Source organism: Mustela nivalis (assembly GCF_964662115.1).
Source record: "Mustela nivalis genome assembly, chromosome: X".
In the NCBI taxonomy this organism is placed as follows: domain Eukaryota; kingdom Metazoa; phylum Chordata; class Mammalia; order Carnivora; family Mustelidae; genus Mustela; species Mustela nivalis.
The window spans coordinates 101,268,289-101,284,557 of NC_139040.1; the positions used below are offsets into that span (position 1 = coordinate 101,268,289).

A 16,269-nucleotide genomic window follows, 5' to 3' on the forward strand; every position below is an offset into this window, starting at 1 on the left:
AAGCAAGGTAGAGAACAGGGTCAGTGCTGGTAGAGAACTTTCCTAAAGATTAAAAAAAAAAAAAAAAAAAAGATGTGAGGATTTTTCACCAGTTAGGAGGATACTGTGGAAAACTGAGCCATGGTGCAGCTACTCTGTCCCAGAGGGCTGTCTGCCAGCCAAAAGGCCCCAACAACAAGGATATGAGGCATGCATACTAGGATAGAAGCCAGCTGGGGAAGCGGGCGGAAGAGGCCAACAAGAAGTCATAATTCCTATTCCTGGAACTATGTTGTACAGAGTTTTCTTTTAGGGACCCCTTGAAGAACACTGTGCACTTCCTACCCAATTTTATAATTAGGTTCACCAAAGAATTAGTGACAGCCAAAAGGGGACAGAGCAATACCAGTTATGTTAGGAGACATCCGTCCTCTTTTCCCTTCCTTCCTCCCCAGAATACTTAAGGAGAGAGATGGGAAGGGGTAAGGGTTAAAGAGCAGATCATGCTCATCTCCTCACTCCAGATCTTAAGGTTAAGGTCTAGCAGGAGCTGAAGAAGCAAAGGAGAAAAAAGCATAAAGGAAATCCAACACTGAAGTTTTAAATGGAAGAGAATGGGTAGGAGTTTTCATGCCCAGAAGTGCCCAGAAAGAGAGGCGATCTACCTGTCACTAAGGAATAGGAGTTGAGACTGTCAAACTAGAGTAGCTACACAAAGCAGGGTCTTTTTAGACACCTGACTCATCATTTTTGGGACCTCAAACTCTGGTGCAATATTGTCATGGGATCCTTGGATTGCCACCATATCCATTGAAAGAATATCTTCTGGTAGATTCTAATAAGAATAATAATTCTAATAAGAAACAGTGATGAATTCTGAAATTTTCTGTGTGTCTTTAGTATAATCCTAGGTAAACAGCATATTTAGAGGTTAAATAGGGCATCACTAACATTGTTGCCTACAATAACATGCAGTTACATTAAATCTATGATCCAAATGATTGTACAAGTGACAAAAAACTGGGGCCATTACTCCCACCAGTACCCAATCTATGAGGGCAGATCTGAAAAAGAGTAACTCTGTAGTGGGAAGGGAAACCTGCTGAGGTAACTTCAGGTCAAGGTTAAAAGACTGCTGGCATGAGCAGGAGAGACCCACACTGGAACTAATCCACTGTTTTGGTAATACACAGTCTGAAACCTTCCAGATTAAGTTTTTACTGTAACCTGAAAAGAATAACTAGGACTTCAAAGGGTTTATAATCTAAAAAAGGGCCCAAATGCCAGAGAGTAAAACACCACTAATTTAAAAATATCAACAATTTAATAATAAAAACTTACTTTAATTGGTCATATAAGGTTTTTCAAAGGGTCCAAGATGGTGACATAGGAAGACTCTTAACTCACTCCTCCATGGACACACCAAATCTATACCTACATATAAAGCAATTCCTCCTGAAGAACTGAGGATGGACTGAACAGCTTCTGCACAACAAAGGATAGAGGGACAACGTATCAAACAGCAGGACAGAAAAAGACCAGAACTCCCACCTCCTACGCTGTGAACTACAGTGGGGAGGGATAGTACTGAGGGATCAGAAACAGATTTGTCTGCCCTGGGGCACAGAAAAGAAGGCACAGTTTAAACAAGCAACTACAATATAAAGGAACCAGTCTTAGAACTCTGCCAAACAGGAGGAAGCTTCCTGGCTGTTTGGGTTGAAAGGGTTGGTAAGCACCATTGTTTACATTCTCTCTCCATCTTGGCTGCACAGATGGGAGTAGTGTCTGGCTGCTCTTGCCAATGAACTACCTTAGTAAGCCCTGAGCCCCTAGCCTGCATCAGCCCCAGCCTTCCCACTGAAGTGGCCGCAGCATCACATGTACCTGGACATTGCTAGACAATGTCCACTATAGCTCTAGTCATCTCACCAAGGCAACACAGGTATCAAGCATCCCAAGACAGCCCAGCCTTGTACCCACTTTAGCTCCAGGGGACTCACCAGGGTACCCCTTATGCAGAGTGCCCCAGGGACTTCCCAAATCACACCTGTTAAACAGCTCCAGCTGTACTGTCAGGTTGCCCCCTCCCCAGAGAGCCCCACGGCACCCCAGCCTGTGCCCACTTCAGTTCCAGCTGTCCAAGCAGGGTGGCCCCAGCCTGGAGTGCCCTGGGACTTCTAGCCCATGCCTGTTAAAACTCCAGCCAACCAGCCAAAGCTGCCAGGTGCACAAAGTCTGAACAGGGGATGTCCCTACACAAGGCCATTCTTCAAGTTTATAGGTAGATAGTGTACCTAATTCATAGACACACAGAAAGTCAAACAAAATGAGGAAACAGAGAAATATGCTTCAAATAAAAGAATGAGACAAAACCTTGTCTCATTGCTTATCAGGTAGATGAGCAATCTACCTGATAAAAATTTCAAAGTAATGTTCATAAAAATGTCTAGTTCACTAGACTAGAGAAGAGTGGATGAACTGAATGACTCAATGAGAACGTCAACAAAGAGACAGAAAATGCAAAATAGTATCAATCCATTGAAGGATAGAGTAAAAGATATGCAAAACACATTAAAAGGAATCAACAGCAGATTAGAAGATGAAGAATAACAGAGAAGCAATCTGGAAGATGGTGTAATGTTAAGCACCCTGCTGAACAGCAAAACAAACAAAAAAAGAATTCTAAAAAATGAGAACAGGCCTAGGGCTCTTTAGGACAATATCAAACATAGTAACATTTGCATGACATAGAACCCAGAAGAAGAGAGAAAGGGGCAGAAAATTATGTGAAGAAGTAACAGTTGAAAAATTCCCTAACCTGGGGAAGGAAATAGACATCTAAGTCCTGGAATAAAGAGAGCACCAAACAAGATGAACTCAAAGAGGTCTACACCAAGATATATAATAATTAAAATGTCAAAGATTAAAGATAAATTGGGAGTCTTAAAAGCACCAAGACAGAAGCAACCAATTATGTAATAGGGAAACCCCATAGGCTGTTAGCTGATTTTTCAGCAGAAACTTGACAGGCCAGAAGAGAATGGCATGATATATTCAAAGTGCTGAAAGTGGCGGGGAAAAAAAACTGCAACCAAGAGCACTTTACCCAGCAAGGTTATCATTCAGAATTGTGGGGAGAAAGAGTTTCCCAGACAAATAAGTTAAAGGAGTTCATCACCAATAAAATGACCTTACAAGAAAGATTAAAGGGACTTTAAGCAGATAAGATCATAATTAGAAAAAAATTATGAAAGGAAAAAAATTTCACAAGTAAAAGCATACATGTGATAAAGGTAGTAGATCAGTCACTTATAAAGCTAGTATGAAAGTTAATGACCAAAATAGCAAAAATCAATGATATCTAAAAAATAGTTAAGGGGAGTCACAAAGTAAAGATATAAAATATGACAACATATATATAAAATGTGGAGGAAGAAGTAAAAATAAAGTTCTCTTAGAATGTGCTTCAATTTAAGCAACCGTCAACATAATGTAGACTGCTATATACTGGGGATATATGAACCTTATGGTAACCACAAACCAAAAACCTATAATAGATACACTAAAAATAAAAGGAAATGAATCTGACCATAACACTAAATAAAGTCATCGATTACACAGAAAGACAGCAAGAGAATAAGAAATGAATAGAGAAGTAGTACTAAAATAACTAGAAAAAATTGACAAATGGCAATAAGTACATATCTATGAATAATTACTTTAAATGTAAATGGTCTAAATGCCTCAATCAAAAGACACAGGGTAAATGACTGGATTTTTTAAAAAAGATTCATCCATATACTTCCTATAAGAGACTCACTTCAGGGGCAACTGGATGGCTCAGTCGGTTAAACACCCGATTCTTGAATTTGGTTCAGGTCATGATCTCAGGGTTGTGAGATGGAGCCCTGTGTCAGGCTTCATGATGGGCATGGAACCTCTCTCTCCCTCTGCCCCTCCCTACCTGGGAACTCTCTGTAAAAAAGAGATTTACTTCAGATCTAAAGACACATAAAGACTGATAATTTTCCATGCAAATGGAAACAAAAAAGAAGCCAGAACACCAATACTTGTATTAGACAAAAGAGACTATAGCCAGAGATAAAGAAGGGCATTACACAAGGAAAAGGGGATCAATCCAACAGGAGGATATAACAATTGTAAATATGTGTTCATCCAACATGGGAGCACCTAAGTACATTAAGCAAATATTAGCAGACATAAAGGGAGAAATTGAAAGTAATACAAAAGTAATAGTAGAGGATTTTAACCCACTTACATCAATGCACAGATGATCCAGAAAAGTAAGAAGGAAATAGTGACTCTGAATGACACACTAGACCAGATGGACCTAACAGATATATACAGAACATTCCATCCAAAAACATCAGAATATACAGTCTTTTCAAATTCACAGGGAAAATTCTCCAAGGCAGATCATAGGTTAGGCCACAGAACAAGTCTCAATAAATTTAATAAGATGAAATCATCTCAAGCATCTTTTTTGACCATAACAGTATGAAACTAGAAAGCATATACAAGAAGAAAACTGGCAAAAACACAAACATGTGGAGGCTAAACAAAATGCTGCTAAACAACCAAGGGGTCAATGAATTAATCAAAAACGAAATAAAATGGGCGCCTGGGTGGTTTAGTGGATTAAGCCTCTGCCTTCAACTCAGGTGGTGGTCTTGGGGTCCTGTGATTGAGCCCTGCATCAGGCTCTCTGCTCAACAGGAGGCCTGCTTACCCCTCTGTCTGCTTGTGATCTCTCTCTGTCAAATGAATAAATAAAATCTTTTTAAAAAAGGAAATAAAAGAATACATGGAGATTATTGAAAATAAAAACACAATAGTCCCTCAGGGCACCTGGGTGGCTCAGCTGGTTAGGTGTCCAACTCTTGATTTCAGCTCAGGTCATGATCTTGGGGTCATGAGACTGAGTCCCTCATTGAGGTCTGCACTCAGTGTGGAATCCACTTGATATTCTCTCTCCCTCTGCCCCTCCTCTCTCTTTCAAATAAATAAGGAAATAAAATCTTCAAAAAAAAAAAAAAAAAACCCACACAGCAGTCCAAAATATTTGGGACACAATGAAAGCATTTCTAAGAGGTAAGTTTATAGCGATAGAGGCCTACCCTCAAGAAATAAGGAAAATCTCTGGGACGCCTGGGTAGCTCAGTTGGTTGAGCAGCTGCCTTCGGCTCAGGTCATGATCCCAGCGTCCTGGGATCGAGTCCCGCATCGGGCTCCTTGCTCCGCAGGGAGCCTGCTTCTCCCTCTGACTCTGCCTTCCACTCTGTCTGCCTGTGCTCGCTTGCGCTTGCTTGCTCTCTGACAAATAAATAAAAAAAATCTTTAAAAAAAAAAAGAAATAAGGAAAATCTCTAACAGTCTAACCTTACATTTAAAGGAAACCGAAAAAGAACAAAGCCCAAAGTTAGTGGAATAAAGGAAATAATAAAAATCAGAGTGGAAGTACATGACAGAGACTAAAAAAAGGAAAAGAAAGGATCAATGAAACTAAGAGCTGGTTCTTCGAAAAAAAGAAACAAAAACGATAAATGTTCAGCCAGATTCACCAAGCAGGGGAGAAAAGGGCACAAATAAAATCAGAAACGGAGAAGTAACAACTGACAGCACAGAAATACAATGATTATAACAGATTGCTATGAAAAATTTATGCCAACGAAGTGAACATAAAATGGATAAATATCTAGAAATATACAATCTTCCAAAACTGACTCAGAAAGAAAAAATCTGAACAGACTGATTACTAGTGTGGAAATTGACTTTTGTAGTCAAAACACTTCCAACAACAAAAGTCCAGATGGCTTCACAGGTGAATTTTAGCAAACATTTAAAATAGAGTCAATCCTTATTCTCCTCAAGCTATTCCAAAAATTGAAGAGGAATTAACACTTCCAATTCATTCTAGGAGGCCAGCATTACTCTGATATGAAATCAAGACAAAGACACTAAAAAACAAAACAAAAAAACTACAGGCCAATATCCCTGATGAACATAGATACAATAATCCTCAACAAAATATTAGCAAACTGAATTCAACAGGGCATTAAAAGGATCATTCACCATCATCAAGTAGGATTCATTCCGGGGTTGTAAGGATGGTTCAGTGTTTGCAAATCAACTGGTATGATATACCATATGGCTCAGTCGGTTAAGTATCTGTCTTTGGCTCAGGTCACCTGGGCTTGAGTTCATTGGGGAATCTGCTCTTCCCTCTCCCTCCGCACCTCCCCCTACTGACGTGTGCACACTCACACGTGTTTTCTCTCTCTCAAATAAAATCTTTACAACACAATAGATGCAGAAAAAGCATTTGACAAAACCCAACACCATTCCTGATAAAAACTCTCAACAAAGTGGGTTGAGAGGGAACACACCTCAACATAATAAAGGCCATATGTGACAGACCCACAGCTAAAAGCATATTCGGTGGTAAAAAATTGAGACTTTTCCTCTAAGACCAGGAACAAGATGAGGATTTTCAAAATACACACAAACATACTTTGGCCCTGCATAACTTATTATCTTATTCTCAAGAGATCCCAAAAAAAGGAGGATACCTGCAGGAGCCCCAGGAAACGATTCTCATGTGGTTGAAGGGAAATTTCACATCTGGCTCCCCCAGAGGGTCTTGGGATAGGTCTAGAGAACGTGTGGGAAGATGTGGATGAAAATGCAGAGTATGGCTGGGAGATGGTGGCAGCAATGCTCCATGTCTGCCCCTACACGTCTATGCCCAAACTCAACTCCTACCTCCTTTCCTTCCCGGAGTCCCTCATCCCTCAAAGGGCAAAGCTGTGAGTAAGTGGCTCAAATGCCATTAGAGGCTTAGTGAAATAGGAGCTTCCTTAACAATGCCAAAGAATCTGAGTTTCTGCCCACACGTGTGATGAGAAATCTCTGGGGAACTAGTGACCAAGTCTGAAACACCTCAGACATGGAACACTTCTTTTAATTGTTGTCTCCACACAAAGGTGTCTACATGCTACCTCTTGCCACGGGCTGTAAATTCAGAAATTTCCAGTGTAGCTTTTGTTAACAACATCTAGTAGTAAGGGGCTCTGCAGAGTTCTTCAGTTACTCTTTCAGCAATTTTCATAGAAGACCAGTTTTAATAGCAACACTTTGGAATGATAGGTATTATCTAAAAGGCAATCACTGGCCTAGATCTAAAACCCTTGGATATTACTGACTCAGTTTCTAAGATGCAACCACAGCATGGGGGTAGAGTGGAGCATGGAGGACACAGGGAATGGGATAAAGACTTGGCATGATGCACCGAGTCAGGACACCCCAGTCATCCACAACCCTGAAAATACCACACACTGCAAAGCTCTCTGAGTACTCCAGCTACGTGGTTTTAGATCTTATCGTGCTTTACGATCTTATAAAATGTGATCTGCTGACCATGTGCATTAGAATACCTAAGACTGCTCTTTAAAGCAGGTTTCCTTGCCCCGTGGAGACCTGTGGACCCTGAACTATGAATTTTTAAACTAAGCTTTTTTATTTTGCAGTAATTTTATATTACAGTGAAGTTGCAAAGACAGTACAGAGCATTTTCCTATACTCCTCAGCCAGGATCCCCAAACATAAGCATCCTACATTGGGATAGTACATTTCTTAGAAATAATGAACCAGGGCACCTGGGTGGCTCAGTTGGTTGAGTGACTGCCTTCGGCTCAGGTCATGATCCCGGACTTCCAGGATGGAGTCCCGCATCGAGCTCCCAGCTCCTTGGGGAGTCTGCTTCTCCCTCTGACCTTCCCCTCTCTCATGCTCTCTCACTCATTCTCTCTCAAATAAACAAATAAAATAAAATAAAAAAGAATTAGTGAACCAGTACCCGTCTGTAAGTATTAACAAAAGATTTTGATTTCACTAGTTTTTCCATTAAAGACCTTTTGACCCATATTTCATTTAATCATTTATTCAGTCTCCTCTGGTCTGTGACAGTTTCTCAGTCTTCTTTTTTATGATCTTGTTTTGAGGAGCCAGGTATTTTGTAGAATGTCTCTCAATTTGGAAGTCTTTGGTAATTCTCTCATGATCCCACTGAGATTATGTGGGGGAAAATACCACAGAAGTGAATTCCTTCTCATCACATGCTATACATGACTTATCACTGATGGTGCGAACGTTGATCACATGATCAAGGTAGTGTTTGCCAGGTTTCTCCACGGTAAAGTTATTTCCCAGCACTTCCCATACTCTGTTATTTGGGAGCAGATCATTAAGTCCAAACCACACACAAGAAAAGCAGAGAATTGAGCTGTGCCTCCTTGAAAGGGGAGTATCTCATATATAACTTGGAATCCTTGTGTACTGTATATTTTTCGCAGCTATTTATTTTTTCATTCATTCATATCATTGTGGACACATATGTATTTACTGTATGCTTTGGGTTATAATTATATATAATTTTGGGGTTATAATTATAATTTATAAATAGCACTGTTCTATATGCTAATATGCTAATTATAATTTATAATTTATAATTTATAATTACACTGTATTACTTGCTCTGTGACTCAAATTGTTCCAGCTTTGACTACCAAGACTTCCTTCATACTGGCTCCTATGTCCCTGGGACATGCTCCCATTCGTTGTTTTTAGCACTTCCTTACTTTCTAATACTACAGTATACTCTAGTTCGTCTTGTATTCTCCCTGCCCCAGCCCTAGACTTGGCCATTTCCCTAAACAGTCATGGTTCCTTTTACTTGGAATAGTATTGGAAACCCAGATCTGGATGCTAAGTGGAACTATGCAGTTTTGACAAGTAGCCAATCTGAGTCTTATACAATCTAGTAAAGTTTGAGGACAACCGTTTTGAAAGTCAAGCACAAATAAACCAGAATTAATACGTGACGAAAAGTCCTCAAATAGTTGTTTTAAAGAATTATATTTTATGTTAGATCAAAATTTAAAATTCTAGCATGCAAAGTACTTTGATGGGCCAATAGAGAGGAAAATAGGAAATAATGGAAGAGATCAAATAATGATTCTGAAATAAAGTGACTGTAATGCAGGACCTTAAAAACTAGAACAGAATTTATTTATTGAGAGCATCCTCTGTGCCAACCACTAAGCTAAGTGCACAGCCTCAAACCTAATGGTGTAGGTATAATTTCTACTTTTTAAAAGACACAGAAATCAATGCCTTCCTAGAAAGGTAAAATGTTTGCACAAAGCACTAGAGTCAGTAGGTGGCAGAGTTGAGACACCAAATCAGGTCCACGTACTCTCAAGTCCCACAAATGTGAGATTCTGTATGTATGTTCGCTGTCTCTGTCATATCTCAAATGCCACAATGGAGGGTCAGCTTATTCACTGTTTTATGTCCCATGTCTTTTCTATAGCAGGTACTCAGCAGACAAATCTGATTAAATCTGACCAAATTTCTACATGGTGAGAATGAGAATGAGAACCATGAACTGCATTTTCTTCCACTATATGTTATAATTAGACTTGTGTTCCAATTACATAAAAAATTACCAAAAAAAATCCCACCATATCCTACTGAAAGCATACTTCTAAATTAACACAGTTCAGACTTGGGGGTGATGAAAATTTGTATGAATACATATTCGTACATATGTACAAATGAGAAATAAATTTTAGTAAACAAAAAGATAGTTAATAAGTAGTCTAAGTGCAAAATGCAAATCCCAAAAGTCAATCATTTTCTGCACTTCCAGAATTCATCAGTCATGAACTTCAAAGATGAAACTGTGTTCAGTACTTCTTAACACAGAGCAGATCCTTCTTAACATGTAACAAACACTATTCTGAAGCAGATCAAGGACCAGAATGCTACTTCTACTATATTTATGAAACTAAAAAACTTTAGGCACATCTTATTGTGAATGGTATGGCTTTCATGGCATAAACTAACTCAGAGGGCAAGCTATAAACCATAAAGGAAAGGAACCTAATACCAGTATAATAATTAAAAAGCTTTTAAAATTAAGCTCACATCTCTCAGTTAATTTGTGTTAAGTCACTACTTCCTATGAAATAAACGTACCTCATAATATGCTAACCCAGTCATTCATTCTTCATTCATACATCAAATATTTAATTAATTCCTATTATATGCCAGCACTGTTCTATATGCTAAGGACCACAGCTATGACTAAAACAGACAAGAAATGCTGCTGTCGTAGAGCTAATAGTTCTCACGAGAGAGCAACAATAAATAAAATCAACTGTCAGATGGTGAGAAGTGCTGGAAGAAAAATAATTCAGAGAAGGGGAAGAGGTTACAATTTAAGGTAGGATGCGTTCTTGCTGAGAAAGTGAACTTGATCTGAGAGTGGTGAGGGAGCTCGGACATATCTATCTGGAAGAGAAAAGCACAAGTGCCAAAGTCATGCACTGTGAGTACACCGGCAGGACGAGCGCGGTGTATTTCCAAGGAGCCACAAGAAAGCCACAGCGAAGTGAGAGAGGGGCGGAGTGCCAGAGGAGATGTGGTAAAGAAATAACTGCAGCCACAGCGAAGGTGTGGAGGAGAGGGACAGGGACTGCCAGTACAGTGCCTTGGGGCTGAGCACTCGGACGTTTACTGAGGAAGACGGAACATTTCAGAGAAGACACTTTAAAGGATCACTCTGGCCTGCTGTTTTTAGGGCGCCAAGAAATCATACAGATAAGGGACGGTGGCTTGGAATGTAAAGTGGTAACAGGTAGAGTGGTGAAAAGTGGCTAGATTCTGAATACATTTTCATGTTAGAATCAACACTATCAGCAGAAGGGTTGTGCCTGTGAAACAGAGAAGAGTCAGGGATGACAACAAGGTTTGGGGGCTTAGCAAAGAGATGGACAGACAGAGTTACCATTCACTGAAATCAGGAGGGCTGTGGCAGAAGCAGATGTAGGGGGAAGGAACATGAATTTTTTAGGCTGACTTTAAGAAATGTATTCAAATCCTGGAGGAGATGCTGAGTAAGCAGTGAGTCACACAGTTCTGCAGTTCAGGGTGGCCCTCCATGATATAAATTTGGATCGTTAGCCTTCCAAACCATGGCACTGGGAAACCTCACCAGGGGAGCTGAGTACAGGCAGAACAGTTTCAAGATACGAGGTAGTTGTTGGAGCGGGATGAGGGGTGAAGGGAGTTCTTTTTAAGGGTGTGTAGACTAATGAGAATGAATCTACAGAGAAGAAAGGTGATGCTGGAGAAGACGGAGAACTGCTTGAGCAACTGCTGAAGGAGTTTCTTCTCTTTGCTTCAAAGACTGCTGAAATGCAGCATCCTGTCTCTGTGGGCAGGAAGATACAGAGAAGCACTAAGATGCATAAGGGCAACGAAAAATCACTGAAGCAAAGAGGGATTTTTTTTTTTAGAAGTTTTGTTTTGTTTTTTTTAAAGATTTCATTTATTTGACAGACAGAGATCAGAAGTAGGCAGAGAGGCAGGCAGAGAAAGAGAAGGAAGCAGGTTCCCTGCTGGGCAGAGAGCCCGATGTGGGGCTCGATCCCAGGACCCTGAGATCCCAGGACCCTGAGCCGAAGGCAGAGGCTTTAACCCACTGAGCCACCCGGGCGCCCCGGGATTTTTTTTTTAAAGAAATGGTCTTTGGACAACTCTATAGCCACGTGAAAAAAATCATATCCATAACTCACACTATACTAAAGAATAAACTAGTGAGTGAATCAGAGATCTAAATGTAAAAACTCAAGTATATGAGAAGAAACTGTGTGAATTCCTCTCTAACTATGGTGTAGAAGGCTTTTCCACTATGAACAAAAATCCACATTCAATAAAATGTGTTTAATTTATGGCTACAATAAAAATGGAAAGAACACTTGCAGGGACACCTGGGTGGCTCATTCAGTAGAGTATCTAACTCTTGATCCCAGGGTTGAAATTTCAAACCCCACATTGTGTGTGGAGCCCACCTAAAAAAAAAAAAAAATTGCATTTAAAAAAAGCCATAAGCGGGGATGCCTGAGTGGCTCAGTGGGTTAAGCATCTGACTCGATTTCAGCTCAGGTCAAGACCTCAGGGTTGTGAGATCAAGCTGCAAGTCAGACTTTGCCCTGGGCATGTAGCCTGCATAAGATTCTCTCTCTCCCTCTCCCCCAACCGTGTGCACATGCATGTGCTCGCTCTCAAATAAAAAAAAAGTAAATAAAATGATAATTCAAAAAGACAGAGAAGCCAGTTTGAAATTAAAGAAACTTCCATTAACCCAATTTGGGACAATCTGATCAAAATAGTGACAGTAAGAGATTACAGTTCATTGATATAAAGTAATCTTGGAGTCTGTACTAAAAGATAGACAGACAGATAGACAGCTAGATAACAGGAAAGTTCCTGCCCATAGTGGAATGCCAACCAATAAATGTACATATGATGAAGTTAGAAATCACCATTTAGCAACTATGATTTTATTGAGTTGGTCAAGAATCATCAAGAGAAGATGTTAAAACTACTGAGTAATAAGCTGATGAAGAAGAGAAGATTTACATAATTTCAAAATATCTTCCCACTAAAGTTCTTACCTTTCCATTACAGAAGAATGATAAAGCAGGAAGAAAAGTCATTAGCTTTATGAAAATTATGGTAGAATATCTAAAATTTGTATTTTTTGAAAAAAGGTAATATCAAAAACTAAGCTTTGCTTGTTTGAAAAACATGAACCAGATTTTATTAAAGGCTGCATGCTATAAAGCACTATTGATACTATAATCTTACTTTTAAAAATTATCTGTATATTAAAAATAGGCTAGAATAATATATGCCAAAATTTGAAAACTGACGGTGCTAAAAACTGAAATGATTTTATTCATGTTTTACTATAGTTTAAATTTCTCTATAATGGCCATATATTAATTTCATAAGAAGGAAAATAAAAAGGTGTAAAATAAAACAAATGAGAACTAAGCAGGTGCACGGCAAAATAGCTGGAAAGAAACTAAAAGGCCAACAGTGTATGTGATTGCATGACAGGACTGTAGATGATTGTTTTTTTCATTTATAACTGTGGGATTTAAAATTTTAAAAATACTTTAGGGGTACCTGGGGGGCTCAGTTGGTTAAACATCCGACTTTGCTTTTGGCTAAGATCATGATGTCAGGGTCGTGAGACTGAGCCCTGAGTCAGGTTTCATGCTCAGTGCAGTCTTCTCTCCTCCCTCTGCCCCTCCCCCAACTCATGCTCTCTGTCACTAAAGAAATAAATACATTTGATTTAAAATAAATAAAAAAATAAAAACCACTTTAAACAAATACATAACCAAATTTCAAAAATGGGCTGAGAACCAGAAAAAGCATTTTGCCAAAAAAAGACATTTAGATGGCCAATAGAGACATGAAAAGATGCCCAACATCACTCATCATAACGGAAATGCAAATCGTAACCACAATGAGACATCACCACATAGCTGTCAGATCGGCTAGTATCCACAAGACAAGAAATAATGCTTTCAAAGGATGTGGAGAGAAGAAAGCCTCATGCACTGTTGGTGGAAATGTAAACTGGTGCAACCACTGTGGAAACCAGTATAGAGGCTCCTCAAAAAATTAAAAACAGAGGGCGCCTAGATGGTTCAGTCAATTAAGCATCTACCTTTGGCTCACGTCATGAACTTAGGGTCCTAGGTTGGAGCCCCATGTCAGGTTTCCTGCTCTGTGGGAAGTCTGCTTCTCCCTCTTCCTTGGTCTCCACCTCCTTCCCCTACTCATACTCTGTCTCTCTCACATTAAATCTTTAAAAAAAAATTAAGCAAGAAATATTATATGACCCAGTAATTCCACTACTGGGTGTTTACCCAAAGAACACAAAAACCCTAATTCAAAAAGATATATGCATGCCAATGTTTACTATAATATTTACAGTAGCCAAGATACAGAAGCAACCTAAGTGTTCAAGGATAAACAAACAGATAAGTAATGATGTAGTTTATGGTGACTAACATAATACAATAAAAAAAAAAACAAAGAAGTGGTATACACACACACAGTGGAACACTACTCAGCCATAAGCCAGAATGCGATCTTGTCATTTGCAACAACATGAACAGGCCTAGACGGTATTGAACTAAGTGAAATAAATGAGGCAGAGAAAGATAAACACTATATGATTTCACTTATATGTGGAACCTGAAAAACAAGCAAACAGACCCTAAATACGGACAACAAACGTGGTTGCCAGAGGGGAGGCAGATGGGGGATGAGCAAAATAGATAAAAAGGATTAAGAGGCACAAACTTCCAGATATAAACTAAGTCACAGTGATAAAAAGTACAGCAGAGGGAATACAGCCAGTAATACTGTGACAACACTGCATGGTGACAGAAGATGCCTACTGTGGTGGTGACCATTAAGTAATGTATGCAACTGTCCGGTTGCTATGGTATATACCTGAAACTAATAGAGTATGTCAATTATACATCAATAAAAAATAAGTACAAATATAGAAACTGATGCTCACAGCTTATCAATTTATACACTGACTTTGCTTCTGCTTTGCACACTGGAATCCAATGATGGTGCTTCCCTGATCCTCTCTCCTTGAACTCCTTCCTCGTAACTTCTGGGTCCTTTTCTGCCTAACAAAAAAATCAGAACCTCTTTCTCTGGGGCACCTGAGTGGCTCAGTGGGTTAAGCATCCAACTTGTCATCTCATGAGTTGTGGGATCAAACCCTGGGCTGGGCTCCATGGTGAGCAGATAGTCTGCTTGAGATTCTCCTCCCTCTGCCCCTCCCCCTACTCATAGTCTCTCTCTCTCTCTCTCTAATAAATAAATAAATCTTTAAAAGCAGACAAACCCTCTTCTTCAAAACTGCTATATTGGCTGCTTCTGAGATATAATTGATATCCCACTAAGCACATCTGACATCACGTGTTTAGCACCTAGTGTTACTTTCTTGGTCAGTGCACAAAAATGGATCTTTATATAATGGCTAACCCCTGGTAATGCCATTTTCAACTGCAAAGCAGTGCCACAGAATTGATACCACTGCCTTTTGCTTTCCCATTTCTGCTCTCCTTGAATAGCATGCCATCTAGAGTAAGAAGTAAGGAGTATTCTTCAGAGTGGGGTAGGTAGTTTGAATATGGATATGTTCTCATTTGTACATGAAGTAAAAGATATTTTTTAAAGATTTATTTATTTTAGAGAGAGAGAGCATGGAGGAGGGGCAGTGGGGGAGATAGAATCCTTAAGCAGACTCCCTGCTGAGTGTGGAGCCTGATGTGGGCTCAATCCCAGGACCCTGAGATCATGACCTGAGCTGAAATCCAAGAGCTGGAAACTTAAACCACCTGAACCACCCCGACACCCCAAGAAGTGAGAGATTTTAAGACAGCGTCAGTATGTGTTAGGTTCCTCCACACCTTCTCACTGATGTGGCAGAGTAAGGTGATGATACGGTCACTCTCCCCATCACAGCCTCATGTGACACAAGCCCTCCCCGCTTGCTAGGCTGATCAGTCTCGGCTCAGCAGGGTCCTGGGGAAACAGGGGCCCTCAAAGACAGATCAGCACACAGGGAAGTGAACCTGCCTCCCATCCACAGAGTATCCTTACTTCGATGCCATTCCAGAGTTCTTCACAAACGTGATTTGGGATCGATCTGTAACTGACAGCAGTGCCCACAATTCAGGAATGCAGATTGCAAACCTACATCCAAAAGGTAGGCAAAGCTCTGAACGGTTCGTAAAAAATGCCAAGATACTTACAGTTTTCTCCGTATTTTCAAAAGCTTCTCTTGCTTCTTCAAATGTGCAGATTTCTTCCTTGCACTCACGATCAATGTTGCCCTGTCTTATTTCTTCAAAAAGTCCATTCGCTCTTGGGTAGCGTTTCAATACTGAATTGGCTTTTTCTCCTGTGAGGAAAACTAAGAAGAGATAAAATCATAAGCATAAAATTTTAATTTGAGAAACATGCAGAAACTTAATGCACAAGGTGACAACTGCTAGGTACTCTTTAGAAACCACGGCCAGCATCTTCAACCTCTTCCCCTGAGTCAGCAACGACGTAACATTAACTCCAGACCACCACCTGTGCTGCCCTCCTCCTCTTGTGAGCATGTCCTTTCGCAGTAGCAGTTGCCCTGGGCAGGGACAGGTGCAGGACATAGATTCAGACTTTAGCACATTCCTACCAACCACTGGTGTTTATTTTATTTTTTTTTAATATTTTATTTATTTATTTGACAGGCAGAGATCACAAGTAGGCAGAGAGGCAGGCAGAGAGGGCGGGGGAAGCAGGCTCCCTGCTAAGCAGAGAGCCCGATGT

At 40.0% G+C, this 16,269-nt stretch overlaps 2 protein-coding genes across 5 annotated transcripts in view; one reads left to right on the top strand and one right to left on the bottom strand.

Moving 5' to 3' along the window:
* The window catches only part of LOC309856545 (uncharacterized protein), a 292,169-nt gene that overhangs the window by 82,708 nt on the left and 193,192 nt on the right, over positions 1-16,269 (top strand). The gene's annotated exons all lie outside the window — the stretch shown is intronic.
* PRRG1 (proline rich and Gla domain 1) overlaps positions 1-16,269 on the bottom strand; it is a 155,787-nt gene that overhangs the window by 50,589 nt on the left and 88,929 nt on the right. For all 4 annotated transcript variants that reach the window (XM_082717907.1, XM_082717908.1, XM_082717906.1 and 1 more), the window contains exon 3: positions 15,708-15,868. In XM_082717907.1, coding sequence (XP_082574033.1) covers positions 15,708-15,868 — 161 coding nt within the window. The remainder of the gene's footprint in view (positions 1-15,707; positions 15,869-16,269) is intronic.